Source organism: Aspergillus alliaceus (genome assembly GCF_009176365.1).
Source record: "Aspergillus alliaceus strain CBS 536.65 unplaced genomic scaffold BDW43scaffold_60, whole genome shotgun sequence".
Taxonomy (NCBI): domain Eukaryota; kingdom Fungi; phylum Ascomycota; class Eurotiomycetes; order Eurotiales; family Aspergillaceae; genus Aspergillus; species Aspergillus alliaceus.
The window spans coordinates 90,212-108,129 of NW_022474743.1; the positions used below are offsets into that span (position 1 = coordinate 90,212).

The 17,918-nt window shown below is 46.8% G+C and overlaps 7 protein-coding genes across 7 annotated transcripts in view; 3 read left to right on the forward strand and 4 right to left on the reverse strand.

Annotated features, from left to right (window-relative positions):
- Positions 1–1,614, forward strand: part of BDW43DRAFT_322770 (HET domain-containing protein) — a gene marked incomplete at both ends in the record, with an annotated part of 3,923 nt that extends 2,309 nt beyond the window's left edge. The window contains 6 exons of the mRNA XM_032049620.1: positions 14–193; positions 227–577; positions 611–763; positions 1,062–1,111; positions 1,174–1,240; positions 1,571–1,614. Of these exons, the coding sequence (XP_031895628.1) occupies positions 14–193; positions 227–577; positions 611–763; positions 1,062–1,111; positions 1,174–1,240; positions 1,571–1,614 (845 nt within the window). The remainder of the gene's footprint in view (positions 1–13; positions 194–226; positions 578–610; positions 764–1,061; positions 1,112–1,173; positions 1,241–1,570) is intronic.
- A 2,533-nt stretch (positions 1,615–4,147) lies between these two features.
- On the forward strand, positions 4,148–5,549 carry BDW43DRAFT_289981 (uncharacterized protein). The gene has a single exon (XM_032043470.1). The coding sequence runs from the start codon at positions 4,188–4,190 to the stop codon at positions 5,112–5,114; it is 927 nt and encodes a 308-aa protein (XP_031895629.1). The 5' UTR covers positions 4,148–4,187; the 3' UTR covers positions 5,115–5,549.
- A 941-nt stretch (positions 5,550–6,490) lies between these two features.
- On the reverse strand, positions 6,491–7,830 carry BDW43DRAFT_315561 (terpene synthase family protein; the record flags this gene model as incomplete). Its single annotated transcript, XM_032048102.1, has 4 exons — positions 6,491–6,923; positions 6,973–7,235; positions 7,286–7,305; positions 7,371–7,830. The coding sequence occupies 4 exons, from the start codon at positions 7,828–7,830 to the stop codon at positions 6,491–6,493; spliced, it is 1,176 nt and encodes a 391-aa protein (XP_031895630.1).
- Positions 7,831–8,287: 457 nt separating this feature from the next.
- BDW43DRAFT_289984 (lactonase family protein) lies at positions 8,288–10,004 on the reverse strand. The gene is made up of 4 exons (XM_032043471.1): positions 9,733–10,004; positions 9,567–9,675; positions 9,030–9,503; positions 8,288–8,969 (listed from the first exon to the last, which is right to left on the reverse strand). The coding sequence occupies exons 1-4, from the start codon at positions 9,952–9,954 to the stop codon at positions 8,614–8,616; spliced, it is 1,161 nt and encodes a 386-aa protein (XP_031895631.1). The 5' UTR covers positions 9,955–10,004; the 3' UTR covers positions 8,288–8,613.
- Positions 10,005–12,167: 2,163 nt separating this feature from the next.
- BDW43DRAFT_208049 (formyltetrahydrofolate deformylase) lies at positions 12,168–13,316 on the forward strand. The gene has a single exon (XM_032039226.1). The coding sequence runs from the start codon at positions 12,362–12,364 to the stop codon at positions 13,220–13,222; it is 861 nt and encodes a 286-aa protein (XP_031895632.1). The 5' UTR covers positions 12,168–12,361; the 3' UTR covers positions 13,223–13,316.
- Positions 13,317–13,319: 3 nt separating this feature from the next.
- On the reverse strand, positions 13,320–14,772 carry BDW43DRAFT_303606 (ammonium transporter; the record flags this gene model as incomplete). The annotated part of the gene is made up of 3 exons (XM_032045447.1): positions 13,320–13,425; positions 13,478–14,313; positions 14,365–14,772. 3 exons carry the CDS (start codon positions 14,770–14,772, stop codon positions 13,320–13,322), a joined length of 1,350 nt encoding a protein of 449 aa, XP_031895633.1.
- A 495-nt stretch (positions 14,773–15,267) lies between these two features.
- BDW43DRAFT_322774 (MFS general substrate transporter) lies at positions 15,268–17,438 on the reverse strand (the record flags this gene model as incomplete). Its single annotated transcript, XM_032049621.1, has 9 exons — positions 15,268–15,472; positions 15,531–15,938; positions 15,989–16,358; positions 16,410–16,568; positions 16,616–16,672; positions 16,722–16,789; positions 16,837–16,930; positions 16,981–17,104; positions 17,351–17,438. 9 exons carry the CDS (start codon positions 17,436–17,438, stop codon positions 15,272–15,274), a joined length of 1,569 nt encoding a protein of 522 aa, XP_031895634.1. The 3' UTR covers positions 15,268–15,271.
- Between the last annotated feature and the right edge of the window lie 480 nt (positions 17,439–17,918).

The window sequence follows — 17,918 nt, forward strand, 5'->3', positions numbered from 1 at the left end:
GGTGAGATCATAGAGCTACTACTTCAACAAAGAGGCGAGAGCCTACCAATCTCTGAAGAAGTGGTTAAAATAGCAGCCGGGAATGCTGAATGGGGAGATCAGATCATGGAACTACTACTTCAACACAGAGGCAAGAGTCTACCAATCTCAGAAGAGTTGGTTAAAATAGCAGCCGGAAGCGCTGCATGGCGAGGTTGGATCATAAAGCTACTACTTCAACACAGAGGCGAGAGTCTACCAATCACTGAAGAAGTGGTTGAAATAGCAGCCGGGAATTCTAGATGGGGATATCAGATCATGGAGCTACTACTTCGACACAGATGCGAGAGTCTACCAATCTCAGAAGAAGTGGCTAAAATAGCAGCCGGGAATGCTGAATGGGGATATCAGATCATGGAACTACTACTTCAACACAGAGGCGAGAGTCTACCAATCTCAGAAGAAGTGGTTGAAATAGCAGCCGGGAATTCTAGATGGGGATATCAGATCATGGAGCTACTCCTTCAACACAGAGGCGAGAGTCTACCAATCTCTGAAGAAGTGGTCAATGTAACAGCCGGGAATACTGGAAGGGGAGGTCAGATCATGGAGCTACTACTTCAACACAGAGGCGAGAGTCTACCAATCTCTGAAGAAGTGGTCAAAATAGCAGCCGGGAATGCTGAATGGGGAGGTCAGATTATAAAGCTACTACTTCGACAAAAACGCGACAGCCCACCAATCTCGGAAGAAGTGGTTAAAGTAGCAACCAGGAATTCTGGAAGTATCAGTTACCACCTTGTCATCCCTGGTTGGCTGAGTAAGCGCTGGCGACATCCCTAGCACTTGAGAGTGTCAGGCACGTACTTTGGATAAAATGGATTCTGCATTGATATAGCAGGACGTCATTTTAAGTGTACCGAATCCCGTGGTTAATGTCTTGGCTGTGGCACTCAGAAACAATCAGTGTGTGTTTGGTGGTGAAACTGGTTTTGCTGCCGACTGTAGTATTGAGCCAATACATTCATAGACTGGTATTATATGTGGTTCTGCGGTAACCTGTATTCTTCTACGTCGTTAAGGAGTTTACTTCCTGCAGCACTGCCTCATGTGGTATAAACTGTTAGTCACGGTCTGAAATTCCCTATACTGAATTGAAAATTAAGTAATATGATGCCTTTCAAAACCGTGCAGGTCCTGGAATACTCGGTTGACCGGATTATAGTTGATTCGGTTGATCATGATCTATACGATGAAGCTGGTATAGAGCCACTGTTTGACGAATGCACTGCTGCGGATGACTTCTCTCTCTCTCCATGCCATCGGCCTTGGCAAGTATCAGGTGGGTCACTATATAGAAGGGGAATTGTTATTTGGACCTCACGCTAGTTATTTGGACCTCACGCTAAACTAAAATAGGAAGGCAATATACAGTGTACTCGTAATACTGTAAATAAGCCTATTTGTTGGCTTTGACGCCTTTAGCCTTTCCTATTTAGGAAATATTTCCTAGTACGATAGGATTACCCCCTGCCTGAGTATCTGCCTGAGTGCCTGCCTGGGTGCCTGCCTGGGTGCCTGCCTGCTGGAGTGCTTGTTCGGTCCGCTCGAAGCCTGAGATCTCTCGATTTCTAGAACCTCTAGGTCTTCCACGGGCTTGTATAATCAGTGGTTCTAGTAGATGAGGCCATTCAATTGGGGGATCTGGATTTAGATCATGCAGGTCAAGCAGTTCTACCGGATCATCCTGTGATATCAATTATTAAGGATAGAATTCCAAGATAGGTAGTGGTTCCCTAGACACGCGATAATGTAGAATAATATGGATACACGGGATTCCTAGTGTTCTAGTAGTGATCCCTGTATAATTTTTAATCAGTGCCTTTCCTGGGCCTATTGGTAAATAGTGATTTTGGATACTAAGCACTTTATTCAGTGCGTAGTTTAAGATATAATAAATAACCGCACTAAATAGTGGTTTAACCTGTAGATTACTAGGGGTCTGAATATATTTATCTGCAAGCGCTTGCTTAATCTGAAGGTAATGATTGGTGATTGTATGCTTGATAGATCTGACCATATTTAGTAGATTACCTAAGGAGCTCTAGAGATCTTGTTTAATTTGCTAGTGAGATCCCTCACTGCGAGATGTAGCTATCTGGCCAAAATATAGATAGATATTTATATAGCAGCGGAGAAAAGCTCTTTCTGTTTGAGGCTGAAGCTATTCAGATTCAATATAAAGTAAAAGCTTTCAAAATGCCGGATATTGATATATCCGCTTAAAACAGGCCCATTCATAATCTTTCTGAGAAACTGATTATACTAATATAATGCTATACTATTCAGTCAGTATAGCTTTCCATTGAGTATTAATCTGTTTGAGAAACTCCTTTGTATTGATTATTGAAGCTGTTAAAGTGATTAGACTTGTAGATATAGACAACTGCATAAGTAGATAATCGCGTATAGCCTATTTTGCATAACTGAGGATATTCTTATTAATATGCCATACACATAAAAGTGCGGCAGAAGATGGCCATATATTCCGTACAGCATTTATTAAAGTGTCATCTTTATCAGTAACCACTGCTGCCGGGGGTTGAAGCTGTAGAAAGGTATATAACTCAGCCAGGCATTCTAATATATAGCAAAATAAATCTTCCTGTTTATCAGATATAAAGCCAAAGGCAATATAAAATATGCCTCCCTGCAGTGTCAAGCCAATAATATTGAAAAGCGGCATATTATATCGATTTATTTTATATATACAGTCTATTATCAGAATATAAGGATTTCTGCGGAGATTCTCTATTAATAACTGATGACTAAGAAATACTGCAGAGACATGTTGATTCTCATGTACTTGATATTTAATATACCAATTGCCTTCTTGAGGTATTAAGCTAATTAAGGCTTGAATTAGTGTATAACCATTAAGACGCTCAATATCAACTCTATATCGTATATTATAGAGATCTCGGGCTCTAATCAATAGAGCATGGCCTTCTCGGTGTAGAATAGATATAATATAGTGTATTGGAAGACCTTCATTAAGCATTCCAATAATCTGATTATATTGCCGGCGAAGCTCACTACGTTAATGAGCTGGAAGTGCTGATATAGCCACAGGGCCATAATTATGAGTAGATTCTTCAATAGTCAAGCACCATCTCTCAAATATACTATTAAACTTAAGCCGTGCAGTAAAGGGGCAGTCAATCTAACAAGACCGGCCTATACAGATTCCTTGAGACTGGTTCTCTGCTGTACAGCCTCTATCGCAGACTATATCAATATATTTAAGGCTTCCAGTTCTAGGATCCTTTCTTAAGCGACGCCGAATAGCTGCAAAGCCGTTAACCAAGCTAAAGGCCTGCAGCGAGTCAAAAGCCTTGTCAGCTGAGCTGAATATTTAATATAGAGACAGTGCCGGGATAGTAATATTGCTATCATTCTCATCTTCAGGCTCTGATTAGTCAGAAAAGGTAATCTCATAGTCATCAAGAAAATCATCCATTATAAGCGCTTTTTATAGAGATTTAAAAGGCACTTTTGAATAGGGATATCATACAAATGCATTGAAAGGGTTTTACTAGCGCAGTTTTATGATCACATGATTCGCTTATCTTTCCTATTAAGGCTAAGCGTGAGGTCCAAATAACTAGCGTGAGGTCCAAATAACAACTCCCTATAGAAGGTGATGCGGATAGCGTACCCGGGCTGACCAAAATTTAGGGCTGAATACTAATCAGTAATAGGGTTGGTGATTATGTGATCCTTGGCGGATAGTAATCATTATTTGTTGCCCTAATATCTATGTGGTGATATATGGCATAAAGATAGTCTGCACGTCCCGATAAGGTTCCAGCATTAGTAATAGAAGAATGGTGGAACATGGCCACGCTGATGAATAATTTGGCTGAATATTGGAATGTTCCACCGGCGCACCCGTTCACCGTTTCCTGGTTGATCTTCGGCTGCTCGGGAGGACATCAAATGGCGCTTTCTCGAGTCAAGAATTCGGGTTAGAGGTCATTACAAAGCTGGACCCTTTCAGTAGCTTACCAATATAGTATTCATGAGCATGAAATGCATAACACTGTAGTAATCTATAGGTTATATAAGGCTTCGAGATCTGTATCTATTCTACTACAGCAGCTATAGCTTTATCTACTCCATGCAAATCTCGCTAGTACAGCAATAAAATGCTATTTTTCAATCAAGGTCCCGCTTTCAACCCCGAAAAGGATATCCCCGACCTCTCTGGAAAAATTATCTTGGTGACCGGCGGCAACAATGGCCTAGGCAAAGAATCTGTCCTGCAGCTCGCAAAGCACAACCCCACTAGAATATACATGAGCGCACGAAGCCAACATAAAGCCGAAACTGCTATCAAGGAAATAAAACAGACTGTCCCTACAGCGAATATCGTGTTCCTCCCCCTGGATCTCTCGTCCTTCTCATCCGTTCAAAAGGCAGCCGACTTATTTCTTGCTGAAAATGACCGTCTCGACATCCTGATGAATAATGCCGGTCTCATGGCATCAACACCGGGGCTTACGGAGGACGGATACGAGATCAACTTCGGCACGAATCATATGGGTCCTGCCCTGTTGACTAAGCGACTCCTTCCTGTTCTTGAGAGAACTGTGAATGCTGGCCACGATGTGCGAATTGTCAACCTGAGTTCGGCATTGTACAGCTCAGCCCCGAAACCTGGCATCCTCTTTGAGAAGAATAAGGAGGCTCTGGCCAATTTCAGTACGCTTGCTCGGTATGGTCAATCGAAGCTCGCGAATAATTATTTTGCCAAGATTCTCGCGGAACGGTACCCGGCTATCAAATCGGTTGCTTTGCATCCTGGAGTCGTGAGGACGAACCTCTCAGATGAAACTAAAAGGACATCCTTTTTTATGTCCTTACTTGTGAGAGTGTTTGAACCCTTGGCGGGTGTTGATGTGGGAACTGGCGCGCTGAACCAGCTGTGGGCCGCCGTTGATCCTTTAGTTAAGAGTGGTGGATTCTACTATCCTGTCGGAAAGGAGACTCATGGACGTGTTCTCGATGATAGAGATTTGGCCGTGAAGCTGTGGGATTGGACGGAGGCAGAGTTGAAGTCTCATGGATATTAACTGGTAATTTTGTGGTCCGATATTGCATGTCTTCCTTTGATATAATTATTCTTTCTCGTGGTTTAGCCCTTTCACCCCTATAGTCTTACGTTCTTGCTTTGTTATTGAAACCGTTATATTTTGGTAGTACAGTATCTCTTGTACGAAGAGGGTATATAGATCAAAGCTATCTAATAATGGAGCCCTCCGACTGATCTTTATTTCACAGAGTAATTTTGTGAAAAACTATACACAGGACCGCAGCTACAATAAACATAAATTCCAACCAAGTTGCCAAATAACCTAGTTGAGCCCGGCCCTTTTTACACGTGGCTCCGAGATGGACGGCTTACTCCACGTATCCCTCTACCGGGTCCACGGCACACGCAGCCTCCTGTGCGCCTGCAGAGGGGGTCCCTGTGGGTAGAGCGTCAAATTGTTCTGCATGGTGACGTGGATGTGGGTCGTGTGAGAGATGTAGTATCCCGGGAAAGTGGTCAAGAACTCTACCATGCCCTCGGAATCAGTCTTCGAGATGCGCTCGCAGGAATGTTTGGTTATCGGCAGTTCCATCATCGCGTGTTGTACAGCCATCCAGGATCTCTGCAGCGCCTGGGCCTACTCCGGTGAACCCAGAGTAGGATCCACTGGCATTGAATAGTGCTGATATTTGTTGTAGCGGGTAGAGCGTATGGAACCCTGGGTGTCTTGGCCGTTGATGAGGATGTCCCCGAATTAGGAACTCTGTTTGGATTCCGCTTGGTGTTCGCGTGCTCATTCCCGGTGATTCTAGTGGGGTTGGGTGGGATATAGGGTGTTTGTCTGGCAGTTCGGGTTCTGGGGTTAGATGGTTGGGTTGGGACATGTTGTCTTCGAGACTGTTGTTTGGTGATGGTGTTGATGGGAATGTATTGCTTCCTTTTGTAGAACCTAGAGTAGAGGGTTCGCTTGGGATAAGGCCTGTTGTTTGATACTGCCCTTATACAAAGGGGTATCCATTTAGATCGTGTAACTGGATAAGCTCAACCGTGTTGCAAGCTTGATTCAACAGCGAGCAGGAGTTCAATCTAAATCTTCCATCATTAGGGCTACCAAGTCCGGATTTCACATCAGAAAACTTGGATCTAGAAACAAGGAAATATCGTTTTCTTGTACTGTGATATCATAAAATTAGAGATGAACTGATACTGATCTAATAGTAGGCAATACCTGGTTATCTGACGTAAGGTCTGTTGACTATTGGTTAACAGCAATGTAGAGATACTTAAGTGCATACAGAAGACTCCGAAGCAAGACACAACTGATGCCAAAACACATGACCCATGTGACAGAATAGCTTCCAAGGTGCAAGCAATTTAAACCTTTCCAGAAAATAAAACAGCCACTTGACCGGTTCACTAGCCATCAGCAGACCTACCCACCAAAGGCATGGCATTCCTCCCTGCAGTTGAAGAGGAGAAAACATTTCCAGCCAGACTTTCAACGAGCGCTCGGACGTATCGGGCATCGGTGCTATCAGGGCCCGTCCTATTCAGGATGTCTTTGTAAAGCCCGTGAATCTCTCGCTCTGTGTCCAACTGTATGTTACGTGCGACTTCTTTGGCTGTTTCAAGGGATACATCCAGTTCTCCTTGTAAGAACTTCACTACGTTGACAATCGCCGAGTCGTGTACCGCATGCTCGAGGCACTCTTTCTCATACGAAAAAAGGTCATTGACGATGATTCGATGTTTGGCCCAGAGGCTCACTATATCCTTCAGTATGGGATCTTGTCCCTGTTCGTGGGAGAGGTGGATCGATGCTGCGAAGCGAATCATAGAGAGATGGATGCTTAAGTCTATTAGTCTTAGTGAGGACTAGTATTGTAGGGCGAGCGTACTCCGTAGCGGGATCTCCGATCCTAGCTTCAAGGTAGTCTGATAATGTCATGAACCGGTTGATGGTGGGGTCCGAATTGCAGTGGGCTCGCGACATCCGGTGCCATTTCAGTGCGCCGGCTGCAACGTCAAATCCAATGGTCGAGTCGACTTGAAGTATCTCTTGTAGAATACTAGATATGATACCGCATATTGAGTTGGATTTTACATGGGAGCCATTGCGAGTAGGAGTCGGAGGAAAAGATCGATCTTTCCCTGGCTCTCCCTGAGAGGCAGTTAGTAGGTTTCAGGGATCATGAGGACATTGAGGCCTACCTGTTCGCGTTCGACGATGCCTAAGACATCTTTTATACGGGTTGGCGGAGGTTTAGCCACACGCTCAACTGACTGGGAAACTTACCATCATGGATCCATATCACAACATGTAGTTGAGCTAGTAATCGGATTCTGACAACATCCGCTCTCGGGTACGTGTATACCGCGCATGCAACGGCCATCTCCACCACCTGCAAGATCTCTGCCAAATCTCTCCATTTCTTGCAGTAACCATTTCTCGAGGAGCCTCCAGTTCGAAAGAGTTTGTCGGTCAGCTCTTGCGCGGCGTCCTCCGCATCTCGCCATTGTCGACTCTGCCGACATGCTGGGAAAAATGTCTGCCAGGACACACCTAGCTTCTCTGGTTCGAGGCAAAAGGAAGATCTATGAAGAGCGGGGTCCTCTTTGGCGGCTGTAGAAAGATAGTCAAATAGGTCGTGCTTTGGAGAATCTGGTGTTGTATGCACTGGATCGTATGAATAGTGAACTGGTCTAATCGGATGAAGAGGTCCTCGATCAAATGGAAGAGTGGCTGTATACGACATAGCCATTGGATCTTGTTTAGACCAAGTATCTGTAGTAACGTCTTGCTCTCTCATTAACCGTATACGCGAGAAAAGAATGTTGTTTGTATTTATAACGCGTATTTGCCACTCAAGCCATCGATATCATGAAGTCACTCAACACAGATACCTGACTGGGTTGGCTCAAACTAACATTGTGGTCTGTGATCCATTTTGGCTATAACTAAATCCTTATATTGACATGTGCATGAAGGCGCTCAATAAACGGAAATATTTTAACATGCCACAAGCCACGAGTTCATAGGCTTTGTGCCATGTATTGCGTAAATAAAATGGCCGCAAAAAGCTCTCAGAAATTATAGGCTCAAAGCCATGCTAGAAACAGTAACAGACGGCCAAATAACACTCCGATAATAAGATAATTGAGAGTTTTTGGTGCCTTGAACCGTGGTTGCCAGGTGTTTTCGCTGGTTGATGTGCCAGCCAAGGCATGGTGAAAAGTATGTCCAAGTTTATTGACAAGCCATCTCTGAACAAGGACCGTAGAGTCGTGGAGTAATCAACATTGGAACAAAACGCGTCATAGTATTGTCTTTCACTCTTGTGTTGTACATGAGTCAAGAAACTGGGATAATTCCAAGGATGAAGAGAAATATCCTTGAGGTGCTTCTTCCACATTGGGACATGTCAGGTGACTAGATGAGGGCAACATGATTTCGGACGCAATGAGAACTTATATAGTTGAACTATTGTAACACGCTCTATTCTATCGTGGCTTTATTCTATAATATTCGCGTCTATTCATTAGTCATACCAAATGGCATTCATGCCGAATCCTTTCTCAGGGATGTCTACTCGTGCGACCCGAGCCAGGTTCTCATCGCGGAATCGATAGATCTCAACGAAGCCCAGCTGGTCATCGCACAATGCTAGCCATTCGTCACTAAAGTCGCAGGGGCTAACCGCGTTGGAGTGCCCTCCACTGGTTGAAGTGGGATGGATAAACAGTTGGCGCTCAATGTTACCATTAGGACCCAGCTTAAAGGCCGTAATGTAGCCTGTGATGTCGAAGGAGTTGCCGCGTGTGGTTGCAAAGAGATAATTGCCACTGCGAGTAGTGAAAGTCACGTCGCCACGATACTTGTTGCGAGGGGGGAGACCTATGACGATCAGATTAGCGTGTTGTGGTGATCTTGATGGGCAGCATCACCAAAACTTACCAGGAGGGAGTAATGGATAGGTAATATGCGTAAACACAGGGACATGGCGCTTTTCATCGATCACGTACACTCCAATTCGGTTACCGGCTTCCATCAACACATACAAGTACTTTCCGCTAGGATGCATCTCAACCCAGCGAGGGTGATCACCGGGCGAAGGAGCCTCAATGCAATCCACCAGGGTCAGTTCTCCTCTTGTGGCATCCTTACGATGGGTCCAGATCTTGTTCGCCTGCAGATCGGCAGAATAAAGGTAGGTCTCGGTCGGGTCGAAAACCATGCCGTGTATACCGGTGTTGGGTTCGTACTCGTAGTTTTGGACGTTCTTGGCAAGACGGCCGTCGGACTCCACGGAGAAGACGTTACCGTATCCGGCATAGTTGTAGAATGGGTTTCCATAGAGAGCATAGGGAGCTTGATGGGCAGCGAGGATGAAGATAGCGCGTGTATTAGTGTCTTCGTTAGCGGCAAGGGCTGCAAGGAGTTAGGATACCGCATCACATCACAGCGGGCTCTCCAGGAGCAACTGAAACGTACGATGGCCAGCGACTGGGTGGGAGACCTGATGCACGATATCTGTGGGACTATTGACGGCGAAACTATTCCACTTTTTCATGGCCGCTCCGTAGATGGTTTTCTTGTCGTGCTATACCAATCGCATGAGACAACGTGAATTGAGGCCGGCCAGACCAAAGAAACTTACAGAGAAGGTCATCCATGAGATCGGTTCTGCTTCTGGAATGTTGGTCTTCTTGACCAGATCCAGGGTAAGTGCTTCATCATCGAATGCGACGGTATAGATGCGGCCCGGAGGAGTCCAGGTACCAACCATAAGATGATGCTTCATGTTGGCAGTGATTGATTGGGAGAATGCACGAGATATATTATGAGAGACAGGGACAAATCGAGAGGTTGACGAGAACATTGAATGTTGAAATGAAGAGTGAGTAGCATGTCTAATAGAGTGTTTAGTGGAGAAAAGACGGAGTTTGATATCAACCGAATGCGGGGGGACCGGCAGTCATGGGCGGCACTAGACTGGTGCCTCAGGCCGCTAATCGCTGGTCGGGGCCTGATTGGTTAACACATCTTTGACGGATCACCGTTACCCCAGAACCCTTATTCCCCTGAAGTTGGCAAGGCAAGAACTCCATTGGGATGATGTACTCAACCTAAGAGTTTCCTGCTGTCTTCTTTTATTTTCCTCCTGTCTTTCTGATACGTTGTGGTGAACCCTACCATTCAACTATATTCCAACATATATCTCACCGGCTGCGTCGCTAAAATAAAACGTGCATCCATTAAAGCATGCTTTATACTGCCCAACCATGTATGATCATGAGCTTTTAAAGTATAGCTCTACTTTATTGCTATTCACGAACATAATTTATGTATCATCTCTCTACTAGCACACAAAACTAAAGATAATAAATACACGCGATCTTCCTAATTGCATCTATATTGAATGTAGGGACTAAGTGACATCCATATTCACGACAACCCCCTTTCGAAATCGAACCTGATACTTCCAAGTAAGTATTATACAAGCCATCTCTTCTCTTATTTGGGGAAAGTTAATATTGCGAAACTATTAGCTATAATGGATAAGGTTCTCTACTGTCGGATATAGTAATTGCCGGAGCGGATAGGCTTTTACCCGCACCCAAAGCTGGGAGAGTTGGGGTCTGGGGTAAGTCTTATGGCTGCTGAAACCCTGGGATTCTATGGCCTATTTTTATAACTGAGTACCTCTAACTACAAAATATGTAGATATATCAGTCCCAGTTTTAGCTTTGATTTTCCCTTCCATTGCTTTCAACTTCTATATTCGGTCAAGGAAGCGCCCGGCAGTCGATCAACATGAACGTTTCTCGCTCCAACCTTCTTTTTCTTGGTGTTCTTGTCCTATATATTCCTTATAGGGAGTAGAAAGTAGAGATGCGCGTAGTCGATCTCCCCTTAAACGCCGAGCCTTACGCTTCAACGAATGGGAAATAGGCTAAGCAACGCATCCTACCTGAGCTCCGCTCTTGTTCAGGATAAGTCTGGGGCTCTTGAAGATGAGAATAGAGATACTCAGGGCTACTAGTCTGGCCTAGGTATTATACTTCCGTCCGATAAGTTCAACTGGTGTTGTAAGTATATGTAAGACAAAGATTATCTAGCATTCGTGGCCGGCCTTGAAAAGGCATGTATGAATAGGACATGGCGGATACTTTTCTTTTGACTCTATGGTGTATAGGCATATATAGCTCGATTCAGTAGGAGCAGATTCTGCGACTGTAATAACGCATTGCCGTCACCTCAGGTCTGCTACTGATATGAATCTATACGAGACACGTGATCGACTAGTGGCTTGGCCGGATCACCAACTCTTCAGCCCCTGAAGGTTTTACCCATTAGTAGATGAAGAAAGCAGTCAAGATAGTTGATACAGTCGTCCATAGAATTGAGTATCTATCGGAATGGCATCCGGTCCTCAGTAGGCTACGTACGTGTAGCTGATACAGCACCATTCTGCCCATCTTTCCCCTGAGATCACAACAGCTACAAATAATCCTTGTTCTCCCGGAACTTCAGCCAAGTAAGGGAACACGCGTCCGCCTCATATGATCGCCATTAACTGGGATCTTAGATGCATATTATAAAGGTTCGGGCAATTGTGTAGAGAGCCTGACCTGACAAGTTGAATTGAGCAGAAATGAGTTCCTTTCTGCTAGATGGGCTTGGAATGGGCCCGAGCTCAGTAATTTTCGGTGCCAAGGACAATATGCGCAAGGCCAAAAGGGATATATGCGACAGCCCTACCCAAGTCAACAAAGACGGGGCAATAGGGTGCAGAATGACTCCAACATCCGTCTCATCCCGCCATGGGTTACCTCTAACTGTTGGTTCGTCGCTCTCATGCTATGGTCAAAGGCGGTATGGTCTTGTGCGGATTTGACTAATCGCCTGGTTAGCAAGAATATAGTCACGTGAATTGGGGTACTTTACCTCCGGCGTTTTCACGACTTTCGGATGTCTCCTTGACAGGAAAGACAGCACTTCAAGCTTTAAGTAACTACTTACTAGTGCTGACTCGCTAATCCCATCAAGTATGGCCAATCCCTGTACTGGTAATATGCTTTAGTCCACGTGGTGAGACAACAGCCGGCCAAACGGTAGACGGCTGAGCCTAGCCCTAGTCTTATCAATCAGCCCCACCTTAGTCAGCGCCGCAATCGTCACAAAATCTCGCGATCGGCAAGAAACAGGAAGTTAAACCCCTCGATCCTCACGAGCGCTACCATTGACTCCCAATTCAACACGGGAACCCTTGATTCAACGTCAGAATGGACTTCATCCTTACCCTCTCCTGCCCTGACCGTCGGGGAATCGTGCATGCCGTGACCGCCTTCCTGGTCCAGCATAAACTGAATATCATTGACTCATCGCAATTCGGCGACACCACCTCCCAGCGCTTCTTCATGCGCACACACTTCAAGGCTGAAACCTCGGAAGATGTTCCCCAGAAGACCATTGAGGAGCTGCGCGAGGCCTTTGAGCCCACCGCCAAGTCCCTCTCCATGGACTTCCAGCTTGTCCCCGCCACCCAGAAGCCCCGCGTACTCATTATGGTCTCCAAGATCGGCCACTGCCTCAATGACCTTCTCTTCCGTACCTCCACCGGCCAACTCGCCATCGATATCCCACTAATCGTCTCCAACCACCCGGACTTCGCCACCCTCGCTGCCACCTACAACATTCCCTTCATTCACCTCCCCGTCACCGCCGCCACCAAGCCCCAGCAGGAAGGCCGCATCCTGGAGCTCATCAAGGAGCACAACATCGACCTGGTCGTCCTGGCGCGCTACATGCAGGTGCTCTCCCCGACGCTCTGCGAGGCTATGTCCGGCCGCATTATCAATATCCACCACTCCTTCCTCCCCTCCTTCAAGGGTGCCAAGCCCTACCATCAGGCCTACGATCGCGGCGTGAAGATCATCGGTGCCACCGCACACTTTGTCACTAGCGACCTTGACGAGGGTCCGATCATCGAGCAGAACGTCGTCCGTGTCAACCATGGCATGAGCCCCAAGGAGCTCACACACGCCGGAAGCAACGTCGAGAGCAACGTGCTAGCCGCCGCCGTGAAATACTTCTCCGAGCGCAGAGTCCTGCTTAACGGCCACAAGACGGTGGTCTTCAACTAAATGCGTCTCACATATGTATTTATCATTTATATAAAAAAGTTAGATAGACGGATGGATATAAATAAACGTTGGCCTCTTTATCATAAAAAGAAAACCGTTACAACCGAATCCCCTCAAACGGATGATAATCCTCCTCCCCCTCCCACTGCGCTGCATACAACGACTCGCCCATCTGCGACGCATCCATACCCGCAACGACGTCCCTAGAAACCAATTAGCATAAACAAGAAAAGAAGAAGAACAAGAAGAATGTACTCATCCGACCCCAACACCTCAAACCCAGGCACACAATCCACCAAAGCATACAACACATAACTACCCCCAAAACTCCACACAAACCCAATGACCGCCTCAAGAAACTGAATCCAAAGCTGGCCCCAATTCCCATCAAACACTACTCCCCCCTTAATAACCGTACTCCCATCATACGCCGCGACCTCCCGCCTCGCAAACAACCCCGTAACAATCGTCCCCAAAAACCCACCTAGACAATGCGTAGCAAACGTATCCCCGCTATCGACCCAACGCCAGAGCGCAGCCCACTTCGTGAACTTAATCCGCAGCGCCTGTCGCCCGAGCGATGCGCCCAGGACCCCGAACCCAACTGCCGTCGTCATGTCAATGAAGCCGGCGCTGGGGGTGATGAGGACGAGGCCGGCGATTGCGCCGAGGAAAGTGCTGTCTAGACTCCATTTCCCCGTGTCCCAGTAGGTGAGGGAGGCCCAGGTTAGGGCGCCTGATGCGGCGCAGAGGTTTGTGACGCAGGCTGCCATGACGGATTTGAAGTTGAGGGCGAGGGTGGTGCCGGCGTCAAAGGCAAGCCAGGCGTTCCAGATGATGATTAGGGCGAGGAGTTGGCAGAGGGTGTTGTGGGGTTTATGCAGGGTGAGGTGTTGGGGGGTGCGAGTGAGGGAGCGCTTGGAGCGGAAGAGTGGATAGGAGAGGTAGAGGCTCATGGCTGTTGCTGATGCACCGCTGCAGATGTGGACGGGCGTGCCTCCGGCGAAATCGAGGGCGCCCAGGTTGGCTAGGAAGCCGTTTTCTGACCAGACCATGTGCGCTAGGGGCGCGTAGATGAAGGTGCACCAGAGCTGGGTGAAGTGTTAACTTGATTGGTTAGATTCGGGAGAGGGCGGGCGTACGAAAATGAAAGGAATGAGTGGGAGGAGTCTTCCGCGCTCGCAGGCGCCTCCAATGGCGATCGCGCATACCGTGGCGCAGAAGATGAGCTGGAATTCGGAGAAGAGGATCTCTGGGATAGTTCCGACGGGTTCGGCGAGGACGCCGGTGTGGAAAATTTTACCGAAGCCGCCAAATACACTGTTGCCGTCGCCGTAGGCGAGTGAATATCCTAGTATCCACCATTGGATCGAACAGACGGATACTGCTAGGAGACCGGGGTAGAAGGACGCTAGACTATTGAATCGTGTCGAGTAGCCTGAGTAGGCGAGGCCGACTGCCGGGATAATCAGCCAGCAGAAGATGCTGCATACTAGAATAAAGAGGGTGTCTGTCTTCGAGCAGGCCTCCCAGGCAGCTTGGACAGACATCTTGTCGCAGTGGCTGCGTTGTGACATGCAAAAGGGGGCGTTTCGGAAGTTCATATATTGGCGTGGATAACGCACTGATAAGAGACCGTTAATACTGACACATTAAATTGGGTTGTGCTATCATATCGAAGGGGTCATCGAGTGCGATATCGAGGTGCATGTCGACCAATCCTGAGCGGAGAGCGCTGCCAGCGCAGTTACGCTGCATAACCGAGGCAAGGAAGGCATGTACTGTAGTGTTGATCTGGGCCCGTGTAAAGAGAATCTATTGGCTAGGATAAGGATGATATTGCGTTAGCAGCCTGCAGGAAATATGCGCAAACAGAGGAGTATCCCAGTATTTAAGTTGAATCCTCAGCTGCCCCTCAGCCCAGTGCGCGTTAAGTAGGTATATTAACCCTAACTCGGGGATACCCGGAGATACCACATGAAGTAAATAGGTGCAAACGCGCCTTTAGAACTGCAAAATAAATTAATATATAACAAGTATCACTAGGCGTTACATGACATAGCGAAAACTCTCAATCTCAAGGTCTGTCTTGTTCGACAACCCTTGCATCCGCTCCTCGGCCTCAGTCAACTGCGAAGCGGGACCATACACGTTGTCGCGGCGTTTATTCTCCACGACATAGTAAACTAGCAAGCAAACTAAGAAAAAGGCACCCAAAGCGAGGCCAGAAATAGCGGCCTTCATACCGGTCTATAAACTGGTTAGTGTCCGTAGGTTAATATACGATCGTTAGAAGAACGAGACTTACCGGGTAATGCGGTTCCTCAGAGACGACAAAAAATTGAGGACCAACGATATTCCCTATACAGTAGGCGACGAACAACAACGCACTCGTTGCACTTCGTTTAGTAAACCCGGCGACGTTTGAACTAATGATACTCAAGGATAACGGAATGTTGACTGCGAAGACCGCGCCCAGCGCCAATCCGGCCAATCGGCCTTTTTGATTGTCGTCATCTAGTTTCCAGACGAGGATCATACCAATCAGTGAGACGGTTGTATTGAAGATCATCATGATGATCCGGGTATTGGGAACGATGGTGGCGATGCCTGCGGTCATAACCAAGAAGATAACCTGCGCAGCGCCCAGGGGCATCTGCATTAGAAGGGACTTAAGTTGGGTGAAGCCGAAGCCATTTATAATTATTGAAGAGAACTGTGCTGTCAGTAAGGTCGAAAGATATATCCATAGGCTGGATGACGCACACTAGTGATGCCTCCGTTGCATAGGTTGACGGAGAATGTATACAGGACGAGAAACCATGTTTGCGGGTCTCGAAGTGCCAGCCATGCTTGATTCCATTTGAAGTCTCCACCATCCATCACACCTGTCTTATTTTTGAGAGTTCGCTGCACTGCGATGGAACGCTCTGTCTTGGTTAGGAAGATGGTCTTCTGCGGGGAGTCGGGCAGCAGCACGACGAGGAAGAAGGATATGCCGGCGGTAATGGCACCCAAGAACAGGAATAGGAGTTGCCAACTTGTGATAGCGTGGATTTGGATGGTTCCAATGCCATAAGCAACAACACCACCGATGACGGTGGAGATGCAGTTGCCAAGGAACCATGCAGCTTGTCTGCGATAGCGTTAGTTTGATGCGGCCAGAAACGCGAGATCAAGTATTGACCTTGCCGGTTGCTCCTCTCGTTTGTAGTACATGCCGGTAATAAGAGCAAACCCGGGGGCGATAGCAGCTTCGCCTACTCCCAAGAAGAAACGCGCAGCCATCAGACCACCAAAATTTCTCGCAGCCGCATGGCAGAGAAGAAATCCTCCCCAAAGGAACCTGCAACATGTTAGCAATAGATGGCGAACATAGGTGGATAGACCAACACTGAGGCACTGAGATACTTTCCAATGGGAAGTCGGACAATAAGGTAGGAGCTTGGCCTAATCATGCATCAGTAAGTAGAGTATGCTAGCGTTTTAGAGGTCATACCAGCTCCACGCGAAATAACCAAAATAAAAGATCGCTGAGGCCCAAGAGTATTCCGGCCCTTTGAGGTTCTGTCAGAATTAGTATCATTATAAAAGCAAATAAAAATCGGCCATACCAAGTCTTCTCTTAGATTGAACAAAGTCGCTTGACTTAAAGCCAGTTTGTCCATGTACTGCATCATATAGCAGACACCCATCAGGGGTATCAATCTAATGATGTGAACCTCGAGCCATAGATGATAAAGAAGGAGGCTACTTACATCAGATCTAGTTTTAGTAGCACCTTTCTCTCCTGTTTCGGCGTAACCTCCACTCCCAATATTTGTCCCAAGTCAACATCTTTGGCGACTGATGCCTGGGGTTCAAGCTTCACGCCATCTATTTCTGGCGTCACCCCAGGCGCACTGTCATGTTGCTTTTCCATGGTATGCATTATTCTGAACTTTCAAGCTTGTGGGGCTATCAATGTTTCTGCTCGAGGCATGAGTCCTTATATGACCGGGATCCAGGGTAATTCGGTAGCCATTGTCGGGAATTGGATGATACTCTTGCAGCGGAAAACTAACATAATTTCCGCACCCGAAGTACGTTAATCAGGCCCAGAAGATATCCAAGAAATACATGCCTTACTGGCTAGGCAAGCGTCCAATGAGTCAACTCTTGCCGTTTCCATAGAGATAAAGGACGAGGGTGATACGATAGACAGCGGAATTGGCATCACTGTTAGCTTGCCACCCAATACCGTGGGTCTAAATCAATACTGGAGTTATAAACCAATGGCAGATCCACCTTCATTACATGAATTTGCCCTATTTTGCTGGTAGTGCTACTCGATAGGGACCAACTGGGGCTTCGTCGGAAAATCCGCCAATACTGATCCGCAGCTCGGCAAAAGTCCAACTTAAATTTTCAAAGGTTATCAACACAGTTCCTTATCGAGTGGATCCAACATGCTGGAAACGATCTTTGACAGGCACTGTTGCAACTTCCCCGCAAATTCGATCGTGCGGAGAATATCGTGTCTGGAAATCTCGGTTGGCTCACACGAGGTTTGGGGTTGTCTCATTCACATCCCCACTCTTGGCTTCGGCAACTTGGTAAAGGGTCTGAAGTGCTATCTGCCGAGGTGCCAGTGATAATGGACATAATCATTCATAAGATATGACCAATATCGTCCAAAATACTGTTGGTCATCTTG